This window comes from Embiotoca jacksoni, unplaced genomic scaffold, assembly GCF_022577435.1.
Source record: "Embiotoca jacksoni isolate LCO1_2020_lvr unplaced genomic scaffold, fEmbJac1.0.p SCAF_20, whole genome shotgun sequence".
NCBI lineage: Eukaryota > Metazoa > Chordata > Actinopteri > Embiotocidae > Embiotoca > Embiotoca jacksoni.
The window spans coordinates 8,667,808-8,689,154 of NW_027185341.1; the positions used below are offsets into that span (position 1 = coordinate 8,667,808).

At 45.0% G+C, this 21,347-nt stretch overlaps 3 protein-coding genes and 1 pseudogene across 3 annotated transcripts in view; 2 read left to right on the forward strand and 2 right to left on the reverse strand.

Annotated features, from left to right (window-relative positions):
• Positions 1-3,457: 3,457 nt before the first annotated feature.
• Positions 3,458-7,897, reverse strand: LOC138202257 (solute carrier family 2, facilitated glucose transporter member 11 pseudogene; annotated as a pseudogene).
• A 123-nt stretch (positions 7,898-8,020) lies between these two features.
• On the forward strand, positions 8,021-12,734 carry LOC138202258 (RNA-binding protein with serine-rich domain 1-like). Its single transcript, XM_069156130.1, has 7 exons — positions 8,021-8,092; positions 9,060-9,206; positions 9,391-9,555; positions 9,768-9,870; positions 10,768-10,921; positions 11,343-11,484; positions 11,665-12,734. Coding segments are annotated over exons 1-7 (813 nt in total). The 5' UTR covers positions 8,021-8,090; the 3' UTR covers positions 11,765-12,734.
• A 929-nt stretch (positions 12,735-13,663) lies between these two features.
• Positions 13,664-14,552, reverse strand: cox19 (cytochrome c oxidase assembly factor COX19). The gene is made up of 3 exons (XM_069156131.1): positions 14,386-14,552; positions 14,011-14,122; positions 13,664-13,913 (listed from the first exon to the last, which is right to left on the reverse strand). The coding sequence occupies exons 1-3, from the start codon at positions 14,465-14,467 to the stop codon at positions 13,820-13,822; spliced, it is 288 nt and encodes a 95-aa protein (XP_069012232.1). The 5' UTR covers positions 14,468-14,552; the 3' UTR covers positions 13,664-13,819.
• A 1,837-nt stretch (positions 14,553-16,389) lies between these two features.
• LOC138202260 (arf-GAP with dual PH domain-containing protein 1) overlaps positions 16,390-21,347 on the forward strand; it is a 36,424-nt gene continuing 31,466 nt past the window's right edge. The window contains exon 1 of the mRNA XM_069156133.1: positions 16,390-16,806. Coding sequence (XP_069012234.1) covers positions 16,716-16,806 — 91 coding nt within the window. The 5' untranslated portion in view covers positions 16,390-16,715. The remainder of the gene's footprint in view (positions 16,807-21,347) is intronic.

Sequence of the window (21,347 nt, forward strand, 5' to 3'; positions counted from 1 at the left end):
GTTTCTGATTGGTTGGCAGGTGTCCGCATATTTATACATCAAGACGCCTCTCACGTAGCTCGGTTCTAGAACCGCTATAAATCATTGCACATGCTGATTGAGCTTGTTAGATTATTAAACTAAAAAGCAAATATATCACTCAACCAAAAGGTATGTAGAAAGCTAAACAGAAGTTTTTATTTGTCTTGGTGAGTGGCCACGGTAGGAATATATATTATGAGTCACCTCCTCTGTGCCGACCAATATTTATAGGAAGGTGGTTCTGTTTGCTGGTTCCACTTTGGATTCTTGATGCTCTGCAGTCAGAAGATCCCTTTTTAAATGTGTCACTCACAATCCCTCTGAGTTCGTCTCATTTGCCTCTCTTTCACACTCACTAAAGATAGAAATACATACCGTTACCGTTGTACTGGACTGTTTTGTAACCAGTCCTCTACTGGGCACCCTTCAGTCTGCTGGTGCATCTCTTAGCTAGTAACAGTGACATTACACCATCTGCAGGATGACCTTGATCTCTTGGTTTGCCACCACTTGGAAAAAAATATTTGTCCTATGGGAATTGCAATCTGTTTTTTTTTTTTTAAACAAGCTTCTCTGAAGAATCCTGTGGATTGGGGTGGTAAAAATAGGCACACAGACAAGTTTGTACACATGCTCCACTTGTTTTTTTTTGCCTGTGCTGCCTCATTTGAGTGGCAAGCTATAAGATCAGATCTGTTGCAGGTAGCGCTCTTTATGGCGAACCTCAAAATACTTCAACACACTGCTTCTCAAATGCGTTGTTGTCGTGATTAATCCATTTGCATGGCTTGGCTTTTCTAGTGTACTTTACTTTTTTAATTATAATAGCTTAGTTTACTGATTGATGAACCGGTCTGATGCACTTATACAGAAAAATAGATTTTAAAGTCAAACAAGTCACTACAGGTAGAATTGTTAAATAAAAAGTGGCATCCCTACGATCAAACACCAGTCTAACATCAAAATGTGTAATCACTACATTGGTCCACGGCACAAAACATATTAGTTTCACAAAAATGGCTCTAAAATCACGAGATGGCTACGTTTCAATTGGCCCATTCTTTTTTGTCGGCCTCCATTGACGTCATGTCCAACCCGTTCTCATTCCAGGGCGTCCAAAACAAACACGCAAGGTGCCTTTGGTGTGCTTATTCTTTTCATTCATTATGGTTGGTTGCATGTCCATGATATAACTCTGATGTCATTCCAGACTCAGCCAAGACCACCTGCCAGTCTCTCCAGTAGAGTCCACTCAGCTGTTCTCTATTGCCTCGTTAGCACTCTGGTATATAAGCTGGTCGATCTCCACTTGGTCTCTGCCTTCATGCCATGTGCCACAGTGTTTGCGTATTGTCGTTGAATTACCCGTTCGATGATAAAGTAATGGGGAGAGGACTTTTGAAGTCACTGATTCTGATGAACTATAATCTACTGCCTTTCCTCATGCATCTGTTTCATAATGAGTAGTAACCAGAAATAAGGAGCAGTGCTGCCACCTATTATCAGTTCCCGTACGACGTTGCGCCCGTCCTGATAGCGTAGTCATAATTATTTAGATCGACCTTTCAATCAATAAAGTGATCATTTTGTTATGTCATGAAAATCTGATATCATGAAGAGCATTCATATCACCTCCGGACCAATAAATCTCAGCTCTCAAATCCAGGATAATACAATAGCATTTAAGACTATTACATTATTAGAGACTATTCTACAATTAAAACATCATGAACATTATCAGCAATCCGTCATTTAATGACTTTTTAATAAAAGGCTGTTGTTGTAACGAGTGTATTGCGTGCTCTCAGCCCTCTTTCAATAAGAGGAAATAAGAAAAGTCATTGACATCTGATATTATTTTCTATATTCAGTTTTTTGACCTAAGAAATCCTCCTACAGCTTGATTTCCATTTCTTACAGTCTCTCAGGTGCCTGACAACATCTTCTCATGGCTTCATAGTAACTAATAGGAAGTCCATTTAAAGGTAAAGCTTTTAACTCCCCTTTGTATCACTGCACTCTACTTATTGGTTGCCAAAGGAAACCTGCACTCTCCAGTCGGCAGGCTGAAACACGCTGTGTGCCTCAGCGTCACCTCCATTTACCAACCACTTCCTCCAAACTCGCTTTGACCTCGATAAGACCAAAGACACAGAAGAACCACTTGGTACCAAGAGCAATCAGAGCAAAGACGTACGCCGCTTTGAAATTCACAAATTCAAATTTACATGATGCACCTCTCTCGTATATGGATGTCAGATCAAACACAATACAAAACAATACACTTTTGTCTTCAGTCCTGGACGCGATGACAAAATCTTTCATCCATTGAAGAAATGAATGACTTTGGGAAAATGTCCTTCTACTTACATGGCAAAATTCAAACCGAAAATGTCACATCTTGGACACTACTGGTCCAAGATGTGACAGGACGCAATTGCATTGCTGCAAACAGCAGCTTTTATCCCAGACAGTGACAGAGTAGCAATCTAGAGGGTAAAATCACAGTGAGATGGCACCGTTGCTGTGAGCTGAGCTGACAGACGTGCACTCGCACACTGGCTACACACTCAGAAACACACACTGGCTACACACTCAGAAACACACACAGGCTCCGCCGCAAATAATTCATCAGTGCAGTGGTGCGTGACGTTTTGTGAACCTTCTTGAATATAAATTTGAACCCAAACTTGAGCAGATTTTCACGAAAGTCGATACTTTTTCTTCTCACAGATGTGTAAAACTGGATCATTTATCTCAGTAGATAAACCACCAAGTACAATATGTTCGTCTCATTTGTCTAATTGTGTTTTTTTTTTAAAAATTTTAATCTATTTTTAGGGCTCATGTGAAGATCCAGTGATGTTTTGAGTTCTATTTATGCAAAAATATGGAAAACTCTGAAGTGCTCACAAACTTTCAAGCAGGCCCTCTTATAGACTTTGATTTCTGATAGGAGCCATTATACCCAAGATGGGGAGCAACAAGTGAACGTGAAGGGGTGGTGCAGAGAAACTACTGGAGCACGATGCTACCGTTAATGTAAAATAATATGCACAATTAATTTAAGCAGAACATACTCTCTCAAATTTTAGCCATCACGTCAGATATTTGTTATTGAAATAAAATGGCAGTGAGGAAAAATGTGTTTTGACAGCTGCACCGTGTTGACACCAGAAGGCGTAGCGTGAAGCGTTCAGGTGCAGTATTGAGTGGAGGTCACCTGACAGCGCTCAGGGCCCAAAACACAACCGCTGCAGTCACATCAATGACGATCAACACCACCTGCATGTCAAGTGTGAGACTAGACAGTTAGCTTAGCTTAGCATCATGACTGAAAACAGGCTTTGTTCGGAAGGTATAAAAAACAAAAAACAAAGCTAAAGCTAACCGTCTTCTGGCTGTCGTTTCATGTTTGACAGCCATGAGACTATTATTCATCTCCTCCTCTAACTGTCCCAAAAATGTCAAATTGCTTGCAGACTGAAAAGTTCCCCTCGGCACCGAATTTTAACATCAACCCGAAGAAATCCTAATTGGAGAGCTGGTTAAACGTCATTCATTCCTTTTCCTGGTTAGTCTGAGGATTCACTGTGAGCTGGATCCGCAGCCCTGGACGTCCTTCAGAGGGTTTTCACCGTCGCCCCGAGCCCTGATAAACACACACAAATCCCTGCAATCATCAGCCAAAAAAAAAACAAACAAAAAAAAACCCCAGAGCAGCGTAAACACAGATTAACGAGGGCTGATGGATGTGTGGGAACACGCTCCTGTATGTGTCCAGTCCTTCTCTCAGGACCACACTGATCTCCGAAGTGCAGGCTGGTTTTTTTTTTTTCTGTTGATCTCTGCATCTTTCTACCACTTTAAACACATTTGGTATTTTATTTTTTTTAGCTGCGTAGTTTGTTTTGCTGGAACAAAAACACACGAGTCCAAACTAAAGACCAGCAGGAGAAGATATATTCAGTTTCCAGCTGGGATTCTGGCTTTTTATTCACATCTCGCGCATTTATCCTTCATATCGGGGCCCACACTTGAATTTAAATCTAATCTTTTTTTTGTTCTTTTTTTTTTTTGTCATTTAGACTTTACTCAGTTATGCTAAAATGATGTAGTAGAGCTACATGAAAAGGAACACTTGAACCTTCCTCCACCGGAGAAAGAGATGATTTCAAACAGCGCTTGTTCCCATAACCAAACAGCACTACTCTAACAGTTAATGGGAGTGGGTGGGAGCGGTTGGATTAAAGTGCCGATTAAACTAAATTAAAAAAGCAGTCGTCTCAGTCAGGCGGAATAAATCAAACTAACCCAATCACAACGAAGTCGAGGGTGCGGGTGGCCACTTTTTTGTTTAATTTGTTGTACATGCAGTAGTACTTTGCATTGAATAAATATGATTTTTATAAATAATGTCTTTTTTTTTTTTTTTTTTTGTATCATCAGGGAACAATAAAAATATAGCCTGAGAATCATACAGCTTGATTTTCAACAAGGATTGTCATGCCGTGCTTTGGGAAATCAGTGGTACCATAACAAGACATTCATTCAGTGAGTGCACAGCACCTGCTACGTGCTACAACAGTGCATGAATCAATGGATAGCTGCATATCTGCTTCATTTAAAATAATAATAATAACATATATACATACATGGCTGACTAAGGAACATACAGAAGCTGCGACAGATGGTATACAGAAGGCCTGTGAACTACCAGCTGCTGTATTTAAGTGTCACCCTCGCCCGGGTGTTGCTGTCTCTTTCATTTGCATGTCATACCGCTTTACATTTCAACACATAAAGGACAATGACGTTGGCGACATCTACTGGCCATTTTGAAGCGTTGCTTTCATAAACTCAGATTAAAGAGAAAGCATGTTTTTTTTTACCGCAAATATATATATTCCCTGATGGACATCATGCAGATAAATGAAGACAATTTAACTAATATAGTTAAATTACACATACGGTCCTAGTTCAGGGCTATTCAAACTCTGGCCCGTGGGCAGGATAAGGCCTGCTTGAAACTTTCTGTGGCCAGCAACAAGATGCCTGTGGCCGTGGAGCTCCTCGTGATCCTCCTACTGGGCACCTTTTGCTGTTGAGTTTGAATAGCCACGGTCTAGTTGATGCATGAATACCTTGGAAAACAAAACAAAAGTTATAGGGTTCGTGTTGCGTCACTGAATCGTAAAAATGTACATACAGCATGTAAATATGTAAATAGAGCCGGACAGACTGAAAACAGAATCAGATGACACGATGAACAAACACGGTGCAGAGACGGGGAGTTGAAACGGTTAATCCTTAGCACAAGCATATCAAATGATTACTCTCTCTGGTGAAAAAAAAAATATATATCATTGACACGACCTTCAGAGAGTGCCAAGTCTGTATGAATAGCTGCGAGGTGGTATTGTTGGAGGTAAATTGTACTCTCATATGCTTCCTGGATCGCAGCACAATCACTTAAAGCAAAGAGCTATGTGACATTAGAGGGTCATTAGTGAGCGAGGTTGGGTAAGGTTACAGTCTGGTCAAAGGTCACGGGGCCTTTTCTGTTCTGTTCTACGTGACGTTATGTAATCAAGGAAGTCATTTGAGTCGTAAAGCATTTCCTTGAGCAGGACATTCTAATATTTCTCGATCCCATTTCATTTAATGGGTGCAAAATCTGAAATGACTCAAGAGACCACAATTAAATAAAATTATCATCGCTCATAAATATGACACATCAGTAGGCTGTCCAACACTAACAGTGCATAAAGACACCAGGAAGGCACGGTCTGTTTTATTTCCATGTTCGCCGGAGGCCACATTTCAGTCCCCGTTCTCAGGGTCGGGGTCCGGACCGTTCGATAAGCTGGTAAAGGAGCAGGCTTTGCCCAGCTGGTAGTGATCCCTCGCGGGCTCCCCCATCTGCCCGTCCGGACTTTCCTTCATTTTCCCTCCATTTTGCCGATCAAACTCCGCAGTAATCTCAGCCAGCGTCTTGCCCTTCGTCTCCGGCAAGGTGAGCCCCAAAAACGCCGCAGACACCAAACACACGACCAGGAAAGGCAGGAAGCAGAAGTTCCCCATGCCGTTGACGATGAAGGGGAACAACATCCCCACCAGGAACAGGCTGACCCACATGAACGAGCCGGCGATCATGTACGCCGCCGGCCGAGCCGCCTGGTCAAAGATCTCGGCCGGTAAGATGCCGGTCACCCCCGCGGGGCCCAGGCCGAAGCTGAGGATGTAGGCGAACACGCACGCCATGCTGAGGTACTGCATCCCCGCCACCCCGCGGCTCTGCAGCATCAGAGCCACGGTGATCACCACGGTCCAAAAAGTCATGAGGGTGTACCCTCCGACGAGAAGGTACCTGCGGCCCACGCGTTCGATCAGGATGTTGCTCAGGACAGAAGCGGTGAGCTCGGACGCCCCCGTGCCGACGGTGACGTACTGGATCTTGGCGGGCGAGATCCCCGCTGCGAGAAAGATGTAGGAGGCGTAGAAGTAGATGGAGTCGTTGCCGCAGAGCATCATGGCGCTGCTGGCGGCCATGACGGTTCGGAGTTGGGACCGCAGGCTCCGATCCTTAAACAGGGACCAGGGCGTCTTGGCAGAACCTGCGGATCCAGAATTGGACGCAGCGGACATCTGCTGCTGCTGCTCCTGAAGCATCTCCTCCATCTCCGAGACGGAAACCTCCCTGCCGCGGAGCCTCCGAAGCGCCCGGACGCACGCCTCCCTGTCTCCCTTGTCAATGAGGAGGTACCTGGGGCTTTCGGGGAACCAGGGCAGGGTAGCCAGCTGGATCAACCCCGGCAAAGCATTACTAGCCAGTAAGTGGTGCCAAAGAGGCTCCGTACCCAGCAGCTCGGTGAGCCCCACCACCTGGCCCAAGAAGATCCCGAACGCAGTGAAAACAGCGGAGGAGAAAGCCACGGCGCCCCGCAGGTGTTTGGGAGCGCTTTCCCCGAAGTACATAGGCTGGACGTTCATGCTGACGCCCGAGTTCACCCCCACCAGGAAACGAGCCAGGACGATCATCTCAAACGCTTTGGCCACGCGGCACGTCAGCACCAGCAAGGCGCCGACCAACAGGAAGGAGTTGTTCAGGAGCAGGGACTTCTTCCGACCGAAGCGGACCGCCATGGGCCCTGCCAACAGGGCCCCCAGCCAGCCGCCCAGGGAAAAGGCTGACACGATGAGGGTCCACATGAGGGTCAACTGGGGGGTCTCCAAGCCCGTGCCCCAGCGCTCCACGTAGGTGTCATTGATGAAGCCCTGGATGTAGCTGGTGGGGGCGTTGATGATGGAGATGTTGTAGCCGTACTGGAAGGTGCCTCCGATGGCGGCAGAGAACACAGTCAGGGCGAGGATCCTGCCGCTGCCTGAGGGTCTGCAGGTTTCATCTCTCTCGTCATCTCCTGAGGGTCTGCAGGTTTCATCTCCCTCGTCATCTCCTGAGGGTCTGCAGGTTTCATCTCTCTCGTCATCTCCTGAGGGGTTCATCTGAAAGCCGGCTGTACCCGCGGACCAGGAGACGTGCGTGTCCTCCACACTGCATTAAGTTGCCACGCTGTTAATTTAGCATCGTTTAACTTTCTTGGGCAACAACAAGTGGCGGACAAAGATCAACTTTGATTTTAAATTAACAGAACTGACGTTGTCATCGTGAAGCGGTATAAAAGTGTTCTCCGTTTGACGCCGTTAAATCAATAAGTATTATTACCTGAGTACAACCTGTCAGGCAACTTCCTGCCAGTCGCCCGCGCAAGTTTTTCTGCATTCAACCTCGTTGGAAATGTTTAAACGATAATATTGCATAAAATATTTCCGTAAATGTTACAAATATTGATATTAGGCTTCTGAACAAAGACACACTGGGACGCAGAACTCGTCTTATCACGAAATATTCCCCTGACAGTCTTAGCTGAGGGAATAAACCCCTCGTTCTTCCGTCGCCTGTCTCTGCGCCCTTGCTGCGTACGGCCCGTTGATTGGTTAACGTGAAGTTCAAACGGTGCGTCATCTCCCTGCGACTAATACCACATCGAAGCAGGTGCATAGCAAACATGTAAGTGGCCGCCAACTCTGTATTTCGCTGTTTCTTACTCGTGGTCTGAAGTGTGGTCGATAAATAGAAATGAAACCCGGCCGAGTCGCAGGCAGCGCTGCGTTTTGGCTTCAGACGCGCATGTGAATATGAGAACAACGCGGTGTTAGCTCATGTTAGCTCATGCTAACGTGTTGAAGTGTTCGTCGAGCCGCTCAGGGTTTTTATCAATGACGTAACTCCGGAAGAGTCGCTTTAATATGACAACGTATCGCTGCAGAGTTGATTAAAGTCTTCTTTTTTTTTTTTTCGTAATGAGTTTGCAGCATAATTAGGACCTTCATCACAACAGCGACCTTTAACGAGAGTTTACGTTTACCGCGTTTGCGACTAGGGGTGCCCAAGCTGCGGCCCGCGGTCCAGATACGGCCCGCTTAAAATTTGTCTGCGGTCCTCAAAAAGATGCACGTCTAGATACTGTTTTATTGTTTCCAAAACAAATATAACAAACACGGACGTGGACCTGTAATAATTAATGTACTAATATATCTACAACATGGCTGTTGTCGCCATTAACTGACTGTTGAGGCAACGATTCATTGAGAGAAGTTTATATTCCACCTTGTGTACTTGTGATTTTAAGTCATACCACTTTTTTTTTTTTTTTACATCAGATCTTTTATTTGCTTTTGTTCAAATGTTCTCGATGAATAAATGTAATTCCTGCTCATCAAAAGACAGTTGTTGTTGTTGTTGTTGTTTTTTTTAAAGTACATGTCTTAGTGTTCATGAAGTCAGTCCACAGCTTCTGTTTGAGCTCATGGTTGCGAACAATGACGAGGTTGGTAGCAGAATTGCATTTATTTAAATCCCAGACGGCAGCTGGGAAGGTTTAAATTGTGTAAACTGTACTTGTTCCTCCTGTGTTCATGATATCGAGTGTCTTAAATCCTCCTGACTCTTGTTTATTTCCTGCTCGTCCCAACAGGGCGCCTTCCCCGACAAAGAGGAAGGAGGACGACAAGAGTAAACCGCGCAGTAAGGACAAGTTGGGAGCCACGAAGGAGGGAGCGGACAAAGACCGGAGCCGAGAGAAGAACCGCACCCGTCGCAGTGCTTCCAGTGGCAGCAGCAGGTCAGAGCTGCTCCGACAGGGAGGGAGGAGGAGGGAGGAGGAGGAGGAGGGAGGAGGAGGGGGGAGGCAGATGTTTTCTAACAGATTGTACTTTGTGTCTCACTCGTGGTGCCGGAAATCTTAACCCCGATATTCACGTCGGTTTCTTCGGCTCAGTTTGTGAATTGTGTGCTCTCTCGTTCAGCTCCAGCAGCAGCAGCTCGGGTTCCAGCTCCGGCTCCTCCAGCGGCTCCAGCTCCTCCGCCTCCAGCCACTCGGGCTCCTCCAGCTCCCGCTCCTCGTCCTCCTCGTCCTCCTCGCCGAGCGCCAGCCGCCAGCGCCACAACAACCGACGCCGCTCGCGCTCCAAGTACGGACCCGGTGACAATAAAGGGTTTCAAAACATAAACGTGGTAATAAATCGGGCAACGTCTCCTCCTCTGTGACTTGACGTTCAACTCTCCTCACGCCTGGCTCTGCTGATTTAATGTCGTCGCAAGAGGAACGCAAAACCTTTGTGGTTCTGGATGAGAGCGTGTCGGTGATTATGAATTTTTAAATAAAAGATGAATGTCTCGGCAGTTCAAAATCGGCAAAGAAGGACGAGAGAGATCGCCGACGCAGGAGCCCCACACCCAAACCTACCAAGGTGTACCTGGGCCGGCTGACCCGCAACGTCGTCAAGGTAAATGTTTAACCATTAAAAATAAAAACAGAAGTTAATACTCTGTTACTTCAGTGCATCACACTGCGTTTCTGTTTGGATTTAGTTTGAATATAAGAATATACGGGGGGGGGGGTTTGGAACCTTTCTGGTAATTATTGTCTCGGCAGCCTGAAAGGACTCTCGGCGTTTTTTTGAACTAATCCTGTGTGATTAAGTCGTAGTAGTAAACATACTAACCCAGCTTGTGCTCATTTTAATACGGAGCTTACAGTAACCTGAATGCAATACTTGCAGGATGTGTACAACTGAGTCACTGTGAAATTAACGCAACACGTCCGCAAAGTGCAAAATACACACGACCGGTACGAGCGATGTCGGAGCCACAAAACCAAATACTCTTTCATTTATAAAGCGCCAAATCACAACACAAGTTATTTCAGGGCACTTAACGTGGTAAAGTCCTTTTTATAGAAAGAAAACAATTGAACAATTCCCAAAACTCCCTTTTAACAGGAAGTGACCTCTGATAGAACTCAGAGGTCATCTGCCTCCACTGGTTTTTAAAATTCACTTGAACAAGTGTTTTTCTTTTCTCTAACTTGCTCATGCAGCTCCTGACACTGAATGAAAATACAGCAGAAGCATTTAGAAATGAGTTCACAAAAGGCATGAATCCAGGTTTTTACAATACGATTAGTTGTCCCGTCCTACTTGACAACTCCATTAAATGGCTGCTTGTGAAACCTCCCTGTCGAGGAGGTGCCGATGCAGATCTCTGTTTTCTGACAGTAGTCCCACGCAGGTAAAACACGGCGATAGAAATGTTTTCCACCTTCCAGAGACGAATGTAGCAGTTTGTTGGATGTCCGCATGTCGAGGCGAATATCAAAGTCTTCTCTGTTTTCGCCCTCGAAGGAGCACATCCAGGAGATCTTCTCCACCTACGGCAAAATCAAGATGATCGACATGCCGATCAACCGCGTCCACCCTCACCTGTTCAACGGCTACGCATACGTGGACTTTGAGACCTCCGAGGAGGCTGAGAAGGCCCTGAAGCACATGGACGGAGGTAAGAGGAGGAGGTAGGAGGTGGTTGGAAGAGGGTGGAGGAGGTAGGAGGAGGTAGGAGGAGGAGGTTGGAGGAGGTAGGAGAAAGTAGGAGGTGGTTGGTGGAGGAGGTAGGAGGAGGGTAGAGGAGGTAGGAGGATGGTGGAGGAGGTAGGAGAAGGTAGGAGGAGGTTGGAGGAGGAGGTAGGAGAAAGTAGGAGGTGGTTGGTGGAGGAGGTAGGAGGAGGGTAGAGGAGGTAGGAGGATGGTGGAGGAGGTAGGAGAAGGTAGGAGGAGGTTGGAGAAGGTAGGAGGAGATAGGAGGAGGGTGGAGGAGGTTGTAGGAGGTAGGAGCTGGAGGAGCATGAACGTGACCAGCTGTCGTGAAGAGACCATATAAGGACGGAGTGAATCTGAGCGACGCTCCTCCTGATGTGTTTCAGGTCAGATCGACGGGCAGGAGATCACCGTCACCGCCGTGTTGGCTCCCACCGTGCGTCCGCCTCCCCGCAGGATGTCTCCTCCCCGCAGGATGCCTCCTCCACCCCCCATGTGGCGGCGCAGTCCGCCTCGGATGAGGAGAAGGTAATCGGCACGGGAGGAGAGTTCACGCTGGGGACGGTGGAGCAGACGTTCATTTGGGAAACTGGCTTTTATTGACATTTATATTCTGTGACGTTAAATCTTCTCTTCTTCTTTGTCTTTTCTCCGTCTGTCCTTCTTTTGCTCGTTTTTCTCGCTCCGTCTCTCTTTCTGTCTCCTCAGGTCTCGGTCTCCGCGGCGACGCTCCCCGGTACGCCGCCGGTCTCGATCACCCGGCCGCCGCCGTCACCGGTCGCGCTCCAGTTCCAACTCCTCCCGTTAGTGATTGGGATCCTCCTCTTCCTCCTCTTCTTCCTCCTCCTCCTCTTCCTCCTCCTCTTAGTCTGCTCTTCTGTTTTGTCCTTTAGATCAGTGCGACCAAACAAACAGGAAAACCCTTTACACATCAATGCTGTTATCGCGTCAAACTGATTTGTATCTGCTTGTAAGGACTCAAGCTTTTTTTTTTTTACACGTGTCTACAAGACGACGGGAGGCAAACAGTGGCCCGCGGGCCAAATCCAGCTCGCCCACAACAATATGCGGTCCGTGTTGAAAAGACTCAACATGAAACCTAACAGGAGCTTTTTCTTATAAATAGTGAACGATCCAACACGGTGACATCATGAGTTGTGATTGGTCCACTCTCATGTTTACATCCAGGCCGACATATCTCACTCGAAGTCACGTAATAAAAACCCACAGACGTCTGACAGCATCTTATGGTGCTACTGAATCAGTGCCGTTTGTCCGTCTCACGACTTTCCTCTTCTACACATTTGATCCGCCGATTTGGAGGACGTTGAACTGAGTAACAGAAACGCTGTACGAGACAACAGCTCAGCGCTGCTGCTGCTGCTGCTGCTGCTCGTGCTGTTTGCGTTTCGTGGAGGCCGTCGGAGGCCGCCGCTGCTCTTTTGTTATTTCCTGCAGCCTCCTCGCGTTTTGACGTCATTTCCGACATTCCTTCAAATGATGACTGAACGAGCACGTTTTGAGCGTTAATATCGATAATGTCTGCTTTCATAGAAAATCTGGAAACTAGTCCCGATGTAACACAGTCAGTACAAAAAGGTCACCGGGTCACTGCCGCAGTGTTGTTTTTAAGGGCCGTCTCTTTCTCACGTGTGATCCTCTGATCCAGATGTTCGTAGTTTAGATCGTTGGCGTACTATTTTTGTTTTATTTTGTATGGTTTGAAAAATGCGCTGTTCCTCATGAGGTTATGATAATAAAGTTACAGTTTTAAATGGTCTTTTTTTTTTTTTTTTAATCTAATTTCAACATCATTTTTACATTTTAAAGCATTTTTTTTTTAATTTTTCTTAATCTTTTAAAGGAGGAACATGAAGTCACAGAAATCTGATGAAAGTCTTTCTCCAGAATGAGCGACGTATGTTTTCATACTTCTGTTTACGCTCGCAGCTCCTCCGCTCCTCGACTGAGACTCTTGAAATATGAACCGCCGCTCATCTTGTTTAGGACGGCGCTTCTTCTCCTCCCTGCACAAAGCGAGCGCAGCTTTGAATTCTCATCTTCTAGAAACGGCGACTAAACTGAGCGCCACGCGGAAAAGAATCGTGTTAAAGGCACAGACTGCATTAAAACCTCTTTTTTTTTTAATTTTTAGCCGTATACACAATTTAATGACGGCTTTAAAAGCCCCGGTTGTGTTCCTGTGTTTGTGCGTTGGCTTTGCAGGGCAGCGCCGTCCCACGGTGAACGGGCCGAGCCTCGGACGGCTCGTCCTCCAGCTGCTGTTCGACGGCACAAAGAGAAACTCAACGCGCATCTGTTTAAAATACAAGTAAGTTTTGTACATATTTGGCCTCAAGACAAGGTTGATTTCTGCTTGTGGTTTGTCAAATAATGTTCACGGAGCACGACCTGCCAAACCACAATTAATTTGAATGAACTATATACATCTTAATAATAGGTTGATGAGAGGTTACCACCACTTACAGACGGGCTTTAAATGTTTAAGTTGTTATTTATGTCGTATCTGCTGAACGCCAGCTTCGTTTACGAAAGGCAAAGATTTGCAATTTCAAAGATTTTTTTGAGAGCAGCAGGTTTTCTTCCGACTCGTCGTCTCATCCTGATCTCAGGTTGAACTCCTTCATACTGATGTAACGCCTGGAGGTGGAGGAGAAACGTTGCTGCAGTGAAAGTAACGCAAGAGTTTAAATATTAAAATATTTATTGACTCGCCAAAACAAAAGTCGACATCACATATATTAGGATTTTATTTACACAGTTTGGCCTGCCGCCGCCTCGTTCGCAACGCGACGGTCGGATGTTCAGAGTTCAGGTCCGAACCTCCGCCGTGGGGTCCAGATCAGGGTTTGGTGTCTCCGTCTGCTGGGCCGGGAGGAGGATCCATCAGGTCTTTGAATCCCAGTTTCTCCAGCGGCTCTTTGGTCATCAGCTGACTGGAAAACACAAAATAACATTTACACACAAGTCTTTCATTTATCTAAATAAAAGCAGCTTTCTTTTTTGTCTTTTCTTTTTTTTTTTTGAACTCACTTGTCCATCCGGCATTCCAGGTAGTCTTTGGACTGCAGTCGGCACCTGGAGCTGTCGAAGCTGTTGTCTCGCAGACATTTCATGAACTTCTCCTTGAAGGCTTTACACTCTCCTGAAACAACAGTCAGACCGGATGTGGAAGTAAGACGGAAGTAAGGCGGAAGTAAGACGGAAGTAAGACCGTCATGCAGCAGATGTTGTCAGTCGGTGGTCGTTATCTACTCTCTTCAGACAACCGAGGTTACTACGTCACCACGCGATGTTATTGCTCAACACACAGCTGATCGTGGTGTCGTCATCAGTCGGTGGTTGCCTTGGATACATTCTTCCGGTTGCTCGTGGCCACGCGGGACTAAACACCGTTTCTGAACTCACCGAAATGATCCAGAGGGAAAGAGCCTTTATCCGGGGCGCGAGGTTTAAAACTCTTCGTGCCGAAATTCATCGCAGTAGACATGTTTGATCCGCGTTTGAAGAGCCTGCTTTAGAAAGCAATTTTTTTTTTTTTCTACGACAACCAAATATGACGTTTTGCTGTCGGAGCGGACAGACACGAGTAGTCGAGTGTTTTGCATCGAGCAGACTCTATTGAGTCCAAATAATCGAACAAAGAAATTAAAGAACAGTTGGCAAGTTTCACTCCAGTTATTAACTAATAACTTTATAAAGCTGTGAACTGACCAAAATCCAAAGAAAGGAAATATTTTAGTCCCATAACATTAACATACAACCTGCTGAAGACACACGGGATGAGACAACATGCTTGATAACAGAGGACATAAAGACATTTTATCAGTGAGGCTAGATGGACCCGATATAACTATAAAATGAACGCACCTTAGTTATTGATAACCTATTAATTAAACTCAAGAATGGATCCTTTTTTTATATATATACTGCTGACTTTATAAACGTGGACACAACTTAACGATCTTTTTTTTTTTTTTTATTGCTTCCAAGGGAGATTTTTTTTAAAAGATGACCACAAAGTTGTATGTGTTGGAAACTACAAAATAATCCCATAATATAAAAATAGGCTCCAACAATAAATACCCTATTTTAACTGGGTAAAATTGTTTCATTTTTATCCACATTTAAATCAAACAGGTGTCGGGGAATTGACCCTTCTTTTGCCTTAGACAGCTGTATTATTGATTTATACTGTTACATGTTTGTAAATCACTGTAATTGCACTTTTATCTGACAAAAGTTGTATCGCAGATCTCAGAAATATCAAGATTAGACATCACGGCTGATGAACATTTTACAAAATAAAATTGTCGTGACTTTTCTATGACCTTTTAGATATGTACACCAGAAATTGAATTCAGTACTATTAACGATAACAGGAGTTATTTGCCTTTCAGATTTAGACTTCATGTAAAAATATATGTATATATTTGTATAAAATACAAAATGTCATGGTGCGTTCATAAGCAACTCGGAAGTGGGAAAGTTCCCACCTCAGAGTGGAAAAAAAAAAAAATCACCTGAACGCCTGAACTGGGACTTTGACGTGAGGAATGTCGGAGTTTTTATTTATTTATTTGTTTTTATTTGTTTTTTTGGAGGATTTTGAGAGCTCCGAGAATCCGGTGTGACGTCACTCAGCATAAATCACTTCATAGTTAATTGAGGTCCTACTGGTTAGAGCAGCGGGTTGTGCTGTTAAACAATACTAATTATTATGTTGATAGACAACAACAAATGGTAACAGCCCTCCCACAGTGCCGTTAGTTTGCTGCCTGTTTTAAACGTTATCTGCTAAAAAAAAAAAAAAAAAAAAACATGTAGAAAATGTAACGTAAAACAATAATAATGACTCTATTTTGTCCCAGTGATGATCTACATGTCTTATTCAGACAGAAGTCGGACGTCACCAATTAGTCCATCAAATAAACAAAAGCAAAGACAATTTTTAGAAGAAAAAGAGGAGGAATTTCTGAAGTGTAGAATTTTTTTTCTTTTTTCTTTACTGTCCATTAATCAACTCCCAGTGCGTCACGACAGGTCGTGAATCACGTGACGACCCCATTACCTCCACGTAGACCAGGTCCCACTGTAAAATGCTGCTTTGGCACATTGGAGCGTTTTGGACACTTTATTTGGAACATTTTGCTTCTCATGCTTCTTATTTTCTCAATAGAATCTGAATTTTAAATGCAGAACTTGTACTCGCAGTGGAGTCTTTAAAAAAATGACTTGTTATTAGCAGCTTTTCATGTAGGGATCTGAATATCTTTTCCATCACTGGGTTTTTTTTTTGTTGTTGTTTTTTTGAGGTGGGGATTTGTCACTTCACGTGTTCCGCCGCTGGATGTCTCACTTTTCTCAGATATGAGGCAGGAACCGAGAGGAGCGAAGACACGGGCAGGGTGGAGGAGGAGGAGGTGATGGGAACATTTAGGCTTGATTATTATGCAGTCAGCGAGACTTGGTAATAGGGCTATCAGAGAGAGAGAGGAGGAAGAAGAAGAAGAGGAAGAGGAGGAAGAGGAGGAGGAGGAGGAGGAGGAGGATTCTCGGCTCGGATCGTTCAGTCTCGTCTTGTCCTTCTCTCTCTCCGGTCCGGCTCAGATTGGAGGTGACAGGTGATCCTCTCTGTCTCCGTCTCTGTCTGTGTGTCTGTCTGTCGGGACTCCAGCGGCGGATGTTCTTGGGCAGGCTGCTTCCCACCGCGGTGAGGCTGGACGGATAAAGTCACCATGGCGCTGGAACCGGAGGGGAACAAGCCGCTGTTGCAAGACGTGGTGGCGAGACCGGGCAACGAAACGTGCGCGGACTGCGGCAATCCAGGTAAGGACGCCCTCCTTCATCCCCTTCCCTTCCTTCCTCCCGAAACACCCCCCCCCCCCCCCACTCCGGTTCCCCCCCGCCCCCCCCCCCCGGGTGCCCGATGGAGCCGGTCCATGCAGCTGCAGCTCATGCATGAAGGCTGCTGTGCACGAGGTGACAGAATGAGCCGCTTCAGAACCCAACAAGTCTAAAAAAAAAAACCAGGTCCATATGTGAGGACAAAGGCCTGACTACCTGGAAACACTCTCTTTTCTTTTTTTTTTAATCCTTAAGGCCTAATATGGACTCTGGACTTCTGAGTCTGAGCTATAAAGCCATAAAACACACCTGAGAGAGGCTGTCACAGTGTGTGTGTGTGTGTGTGTGTTGTGAATGCCAGATATCCCTTCCACATTATTGTTCCTGACTTTGTGTGTGTGTGTGTGGTCTGCTGTTATTATGTTCTACACAGTCAGCAACCTCCATCCAGCTTCCTCAGTTATTACTGGTGTCTGTGTTTTTTTTTTGTTTTTTTTTGCTCTATATGTTTGTTTTTCATCAACAGTAAGTGTGTACACCTCCGTATGGCGCGCGGTTGCTCGTTCACCTGGCCGGCTAAATCATTTCAGAGCGTCCTCTTTCCTTTCTCCATCTCTCCATCCCTCCCTCCCCCCCTTTTTTTTTTTTTCTCCTCGCTGAAATAAATGGCAGTAAACCAGTGAGCGGCCACTGAGGCTCCAGGACGGGCCGCACGCCCAGCGCTTGGAGCCGAGCCCGCCCAGGATGCCTGTTCCTTGGCCCTGGTTACGGCTCCTCTGAGGACTGGCTGTAGCAGAGCTGTCTTTTCAGAGCCAGCGGCACTCTTGCAAAATTAGATAGCTTTGTCTGAGCGGTGGACACTCGAAGGAAGAGGGGGAATTCATTTTTACGAGAAATAAGCAGGAGAACCGCTTCTCGTGGTGGTTGTTGCTGTATGTGGGTTATGACTGTAGTGGTTTTAAAGTGTCTGAAATTTTGATGTTGCTTTTTGCTTCTCTGTATCCCAGGTTTACATAACACAGCTCAGTCTATAGCCGGTCCCATTAAACCTCTTCAACAAGTCCTCTTACCGGTAAACAGCCATATAGTCGTGTGCTGGTTGTTTTCTGATGTAGTGCCATCGGTGAAGGTTTAGGAACCAAAACCCAGCTGGTGAGATTTGTGAAAAGATGATGGTTTGGGTGAAAATGGTCACTTGAACTGCATTGTGCCTTAAAGTCACTGCTTCTTTAAAAGTTAGTCAACTTTAGTTGCCGTGGCAACAGTAAACGTGGTTTTAAAGAACGTTGTCAGAAACTGGAAGTAAACAACGATCTCCTGCACCTTTGACTGCTGTCATATCGAATGATCCAACCAACCTGCCTCCTCCCAGCAAAGACAAACTCACATTCTACAGACCTCATCTGAACTGAGTTACTTCTGCGACACAATAAATTGTCTTTAATTTATAAAACCACTGGAGGACGTTTAACTTTAAAACCGTGGGTTGTAGGAAGATGCTTGTACAAAAGACCGAGATAGAACTCCCTTAGTTTGAAATGCTCTGCGACACCGTTTGTATTCTGGCTTTTGGTCATCTATCCAGCATCTCCAGTACGTCTACGGTACCTTTGGCCCCAACGGTTCCATCGTGTTTTCAGAAATGTGGCATTAACCTGGTACCAAAGTATCAGTTCTCGTGACATCCCAAAGATGGATGGCTAAGAAATTTGCATTGATGCATCTATCGATGATCTATACCCACTCTATCCTGTACATGGTCACAGGAAGCTAGAGGCTGTCCCAGCTGGCTTTGGGCGAAGACGGGGTACACCGTGGACCGGTAGCCAGTCCATCACAGGGTCAACACAGAGCTACAACCATTCACGCCTTCGACCAATTTAGAAATCTCCAATTAACCTGGAAAGAATTGCTTCGGACTGTGCGATGAACCCGGGGGAAATCCACACAGCGGCAGGGGGAACCTGCAAACTTCACACAGAAAGGTCCTGGCTGAGATTTGAAACCAGAACCTTCCTGCTGTGAGGCCTCAGCACTACTTCTCTCTTCTGGGACGCTTTCATGGCATTGTACCTGGTTGAAAACACCAAAATTGCCATAAGTAGTTGTAAATTGAGGGGAAAAAAAGAGCACCTAGAAACTGAAACTGAAATGGCAGCGAATGTCAGATTGGTTCTGAAAGGCGGGAGGGTCACGAGGCCGTTTAACTATTTAACAAGCAGCTTTGATAAAGTTTACTGTCGTCCTCAAAATGATAAACATGGCAAGATTTATATATAGTAAACATCAGCATTGTCACTGTGAGCTTGCTGTGTACGTGTTTGCAAATGATCTTTAATCTGTGTCTGAGAACAGCCTCGCAGGGCTGCTAGAACAGCAATAAACTCCCTGTCTTTGTTTGGGGGGATTGGCACAATGACTGATACCGATATAGCCTTATTTGACTCTTGGGATATTTTTTGATGCCGTTTCCCTGCACCGTTCTGCAACAACCCCACTGTGCCTCGGGGAAACATTGGCTCACAATGTTCGCAGGTTGACACTGTTTGTCGGTTTTCCCTGGCAAGTGCACCGCTCTCACTTTTGCAGTGATTACACAATCAAATTTAGCCTGTGTGAAGCGAAGTCGGGACAGACGCTCTGTGAAAAGTGCATCTGGGATGTAGTGTGACAGTTCTGGTGGCGGTGCCGGGGAGGCTCGTGTGCTCTCGTATTTCTCGAACAAGTGTTGAGATTCTGTTTAGCGGGACACCTCAAACACAGCTGGTGGCGAAGCTGGATAGTAGTCAACAGCTCTTTCTTCCATATTTGCATTCCTTAACACCTGGTTCATTTCATGACATCTCAGGACTGCTCAGATGAAAACCCATCCGTCAAACAAACCATCACGCCCCCCCCCCCCCTCCCTCCTCCCTTGTTACTGGGATTCAGGAATTCCCAGTCTCATAATTCAGAACTCATAATGGTCAAGTTATGAATTATTGATGCAGGTTCGGTGGCTCGGTCCCAGGATGGGTAGAGGATCTTATCTTAGTGGCCTTTTCAGATAAACATCACAGTTTTATTATAGCTAAAACCACCACAAATCATTTCAGCAGACCAAAGAACTCAGACAGCATTTATTGTACTGGGTGTGAACTACAGCTACTTCGGGTGGACATGAGGAGGTAGTAACAGGTACTAGAGGTACTAGAGGATTGTAGATACAGTCGTATTTAAAAGTAGGTTAAAATTGGAAATGGTTGACATATTTGAACAAGCAAACATACATTTGATATCTTTTGAAAGAGCGCATACAGATAAAGATGGTATTCTCAAATAAGTGACACATCAAGCTGACATTTTAAAGTCATTTTTATCATTTAGATACATTTTTAAACATGGAAAAGGTAAGCAGGCTATCCTGCTTCGTTTATAACACCATGAAATCCCATCAAATTAGAATCAGAGGTTCCAGACTGTAGAACTTCTTTTAGTAGTGACAGATGAAACTTGTCTCTTTGAAACCTCTGACATCGAGGGTCTGGTGTTCTTTTCGCTATTTGTCATTGTGTGTTATCCTCACGACAAAATCTAAAGAGCTCCCTAAGGCCATCAGGGAAAAAAAAAAAAAAGGATGTGAATCCCTGCGTGTCTGGCAAGCAATTCAAAAAGATCTCCAAATTATTTGAAATAGATCCTTCTACGATGAGGAAAATCATCTACAAGTGGTGTGGCTTTCAGACAATTTGTCCCAGACTGATCGCCCCAGAAAATTCAGCCCAAGAGATTTTGATGCAAAAAGAAGTCTCAGTAAAAGACAGGATCTGCAGGTACAATAAGTCCTACAGCTGTTGGTGTCAAAGTTCACGTGTCTACAATCAGAAAGAGATTCCACTGATCTGACCTGCATGGAAAATGTGCCAAGAAAAAGCCTTTGCTTTCAAAAAAGGAGCTATAAAGCAAAAATACAGTTTGTCAGTTTGACCAGATCAGACAGATCAAAGATGTTCGGCCACAGAAACAGTTGACATGTTTGGGGCAGAACAAATGTTTATGCTTAGTCATTCCTACTCTGCCCTTCCTTACCTTTGCGTGCCCCCAAAGAGTCCATCAAAGAGGATCACATTTTTGTACTTTTTCAGGGTAATATCTGATTCTCCTCGAATCAGAATACTTCGAAATCACCCCTTAGAAAACCTGGTAGTTCCCAATGTCACAGTTTATACACTTCTTCTAGATGAGTAATTGCAGCTAATGACAGTTACTTCTATTTAAAATGTGATCGCGTGAATCATCAAATTCATTTGTTGAAGTGGCCCTGTGCAAATGATTGCTAAATATAAATATATAACAACCCAGACTGAAACCGAAAGAAGCTGCAAAAGCTGAGTGTTATGTGGGTGTGGGGGAAATTTCAACAATGTCACACGTATAGACATTTCCAGTTTCAATCTTCACTTTTTTCTCTTTTCTTTCTTTCTTTTTTTTAATTAAAATATATATTTCGATGACACCATCTAAAAAAATAAAAATTACATTCT

Excerpts from the sequence above, each read along its gene's own strand:
- LOC138202258 (XM_069156130.1), top strand. Across the intron at positions 9,871-10,767 it reads TGACCCGCAACGTCGTCAAG|GAGCACATCCAGGAGATCTT; the intron begins GTAAATGTTTAA and ends TCGCCCTCGAAG. Across the intron at positions 10,922-11,342 it reads CCTGAAGCACATGGACGGAG|GTCAGATCGACGGGCAGGAG; the intron begins GTAAGAGGAGGA and ends GATGTGTTTCAG.
- cox19 (XM_069156131.1), bottom strand. The coding sequence starts at position 14,467 with ATGTCTACTGCGATGAATTTCGGCACGAAGAGTTTTAAACCTCGCGCC. Across the intron at positions 14,123-14,385 it reads TTTCCCTCTGGATCATTTCG|GAGAGTGTAAAGCCTTCAAG; the intron begins GTGAGTTCAGAA and ends CTGTTGTTTCAG. Across the intron at positions 13,914-14,010 it reads CTGGAATGCCGGATGGACAA|TCAGCTGATGACCAAAGAGC; the intron begins GTGAGTTCAAAA and ends TGTGTTTTCCAG.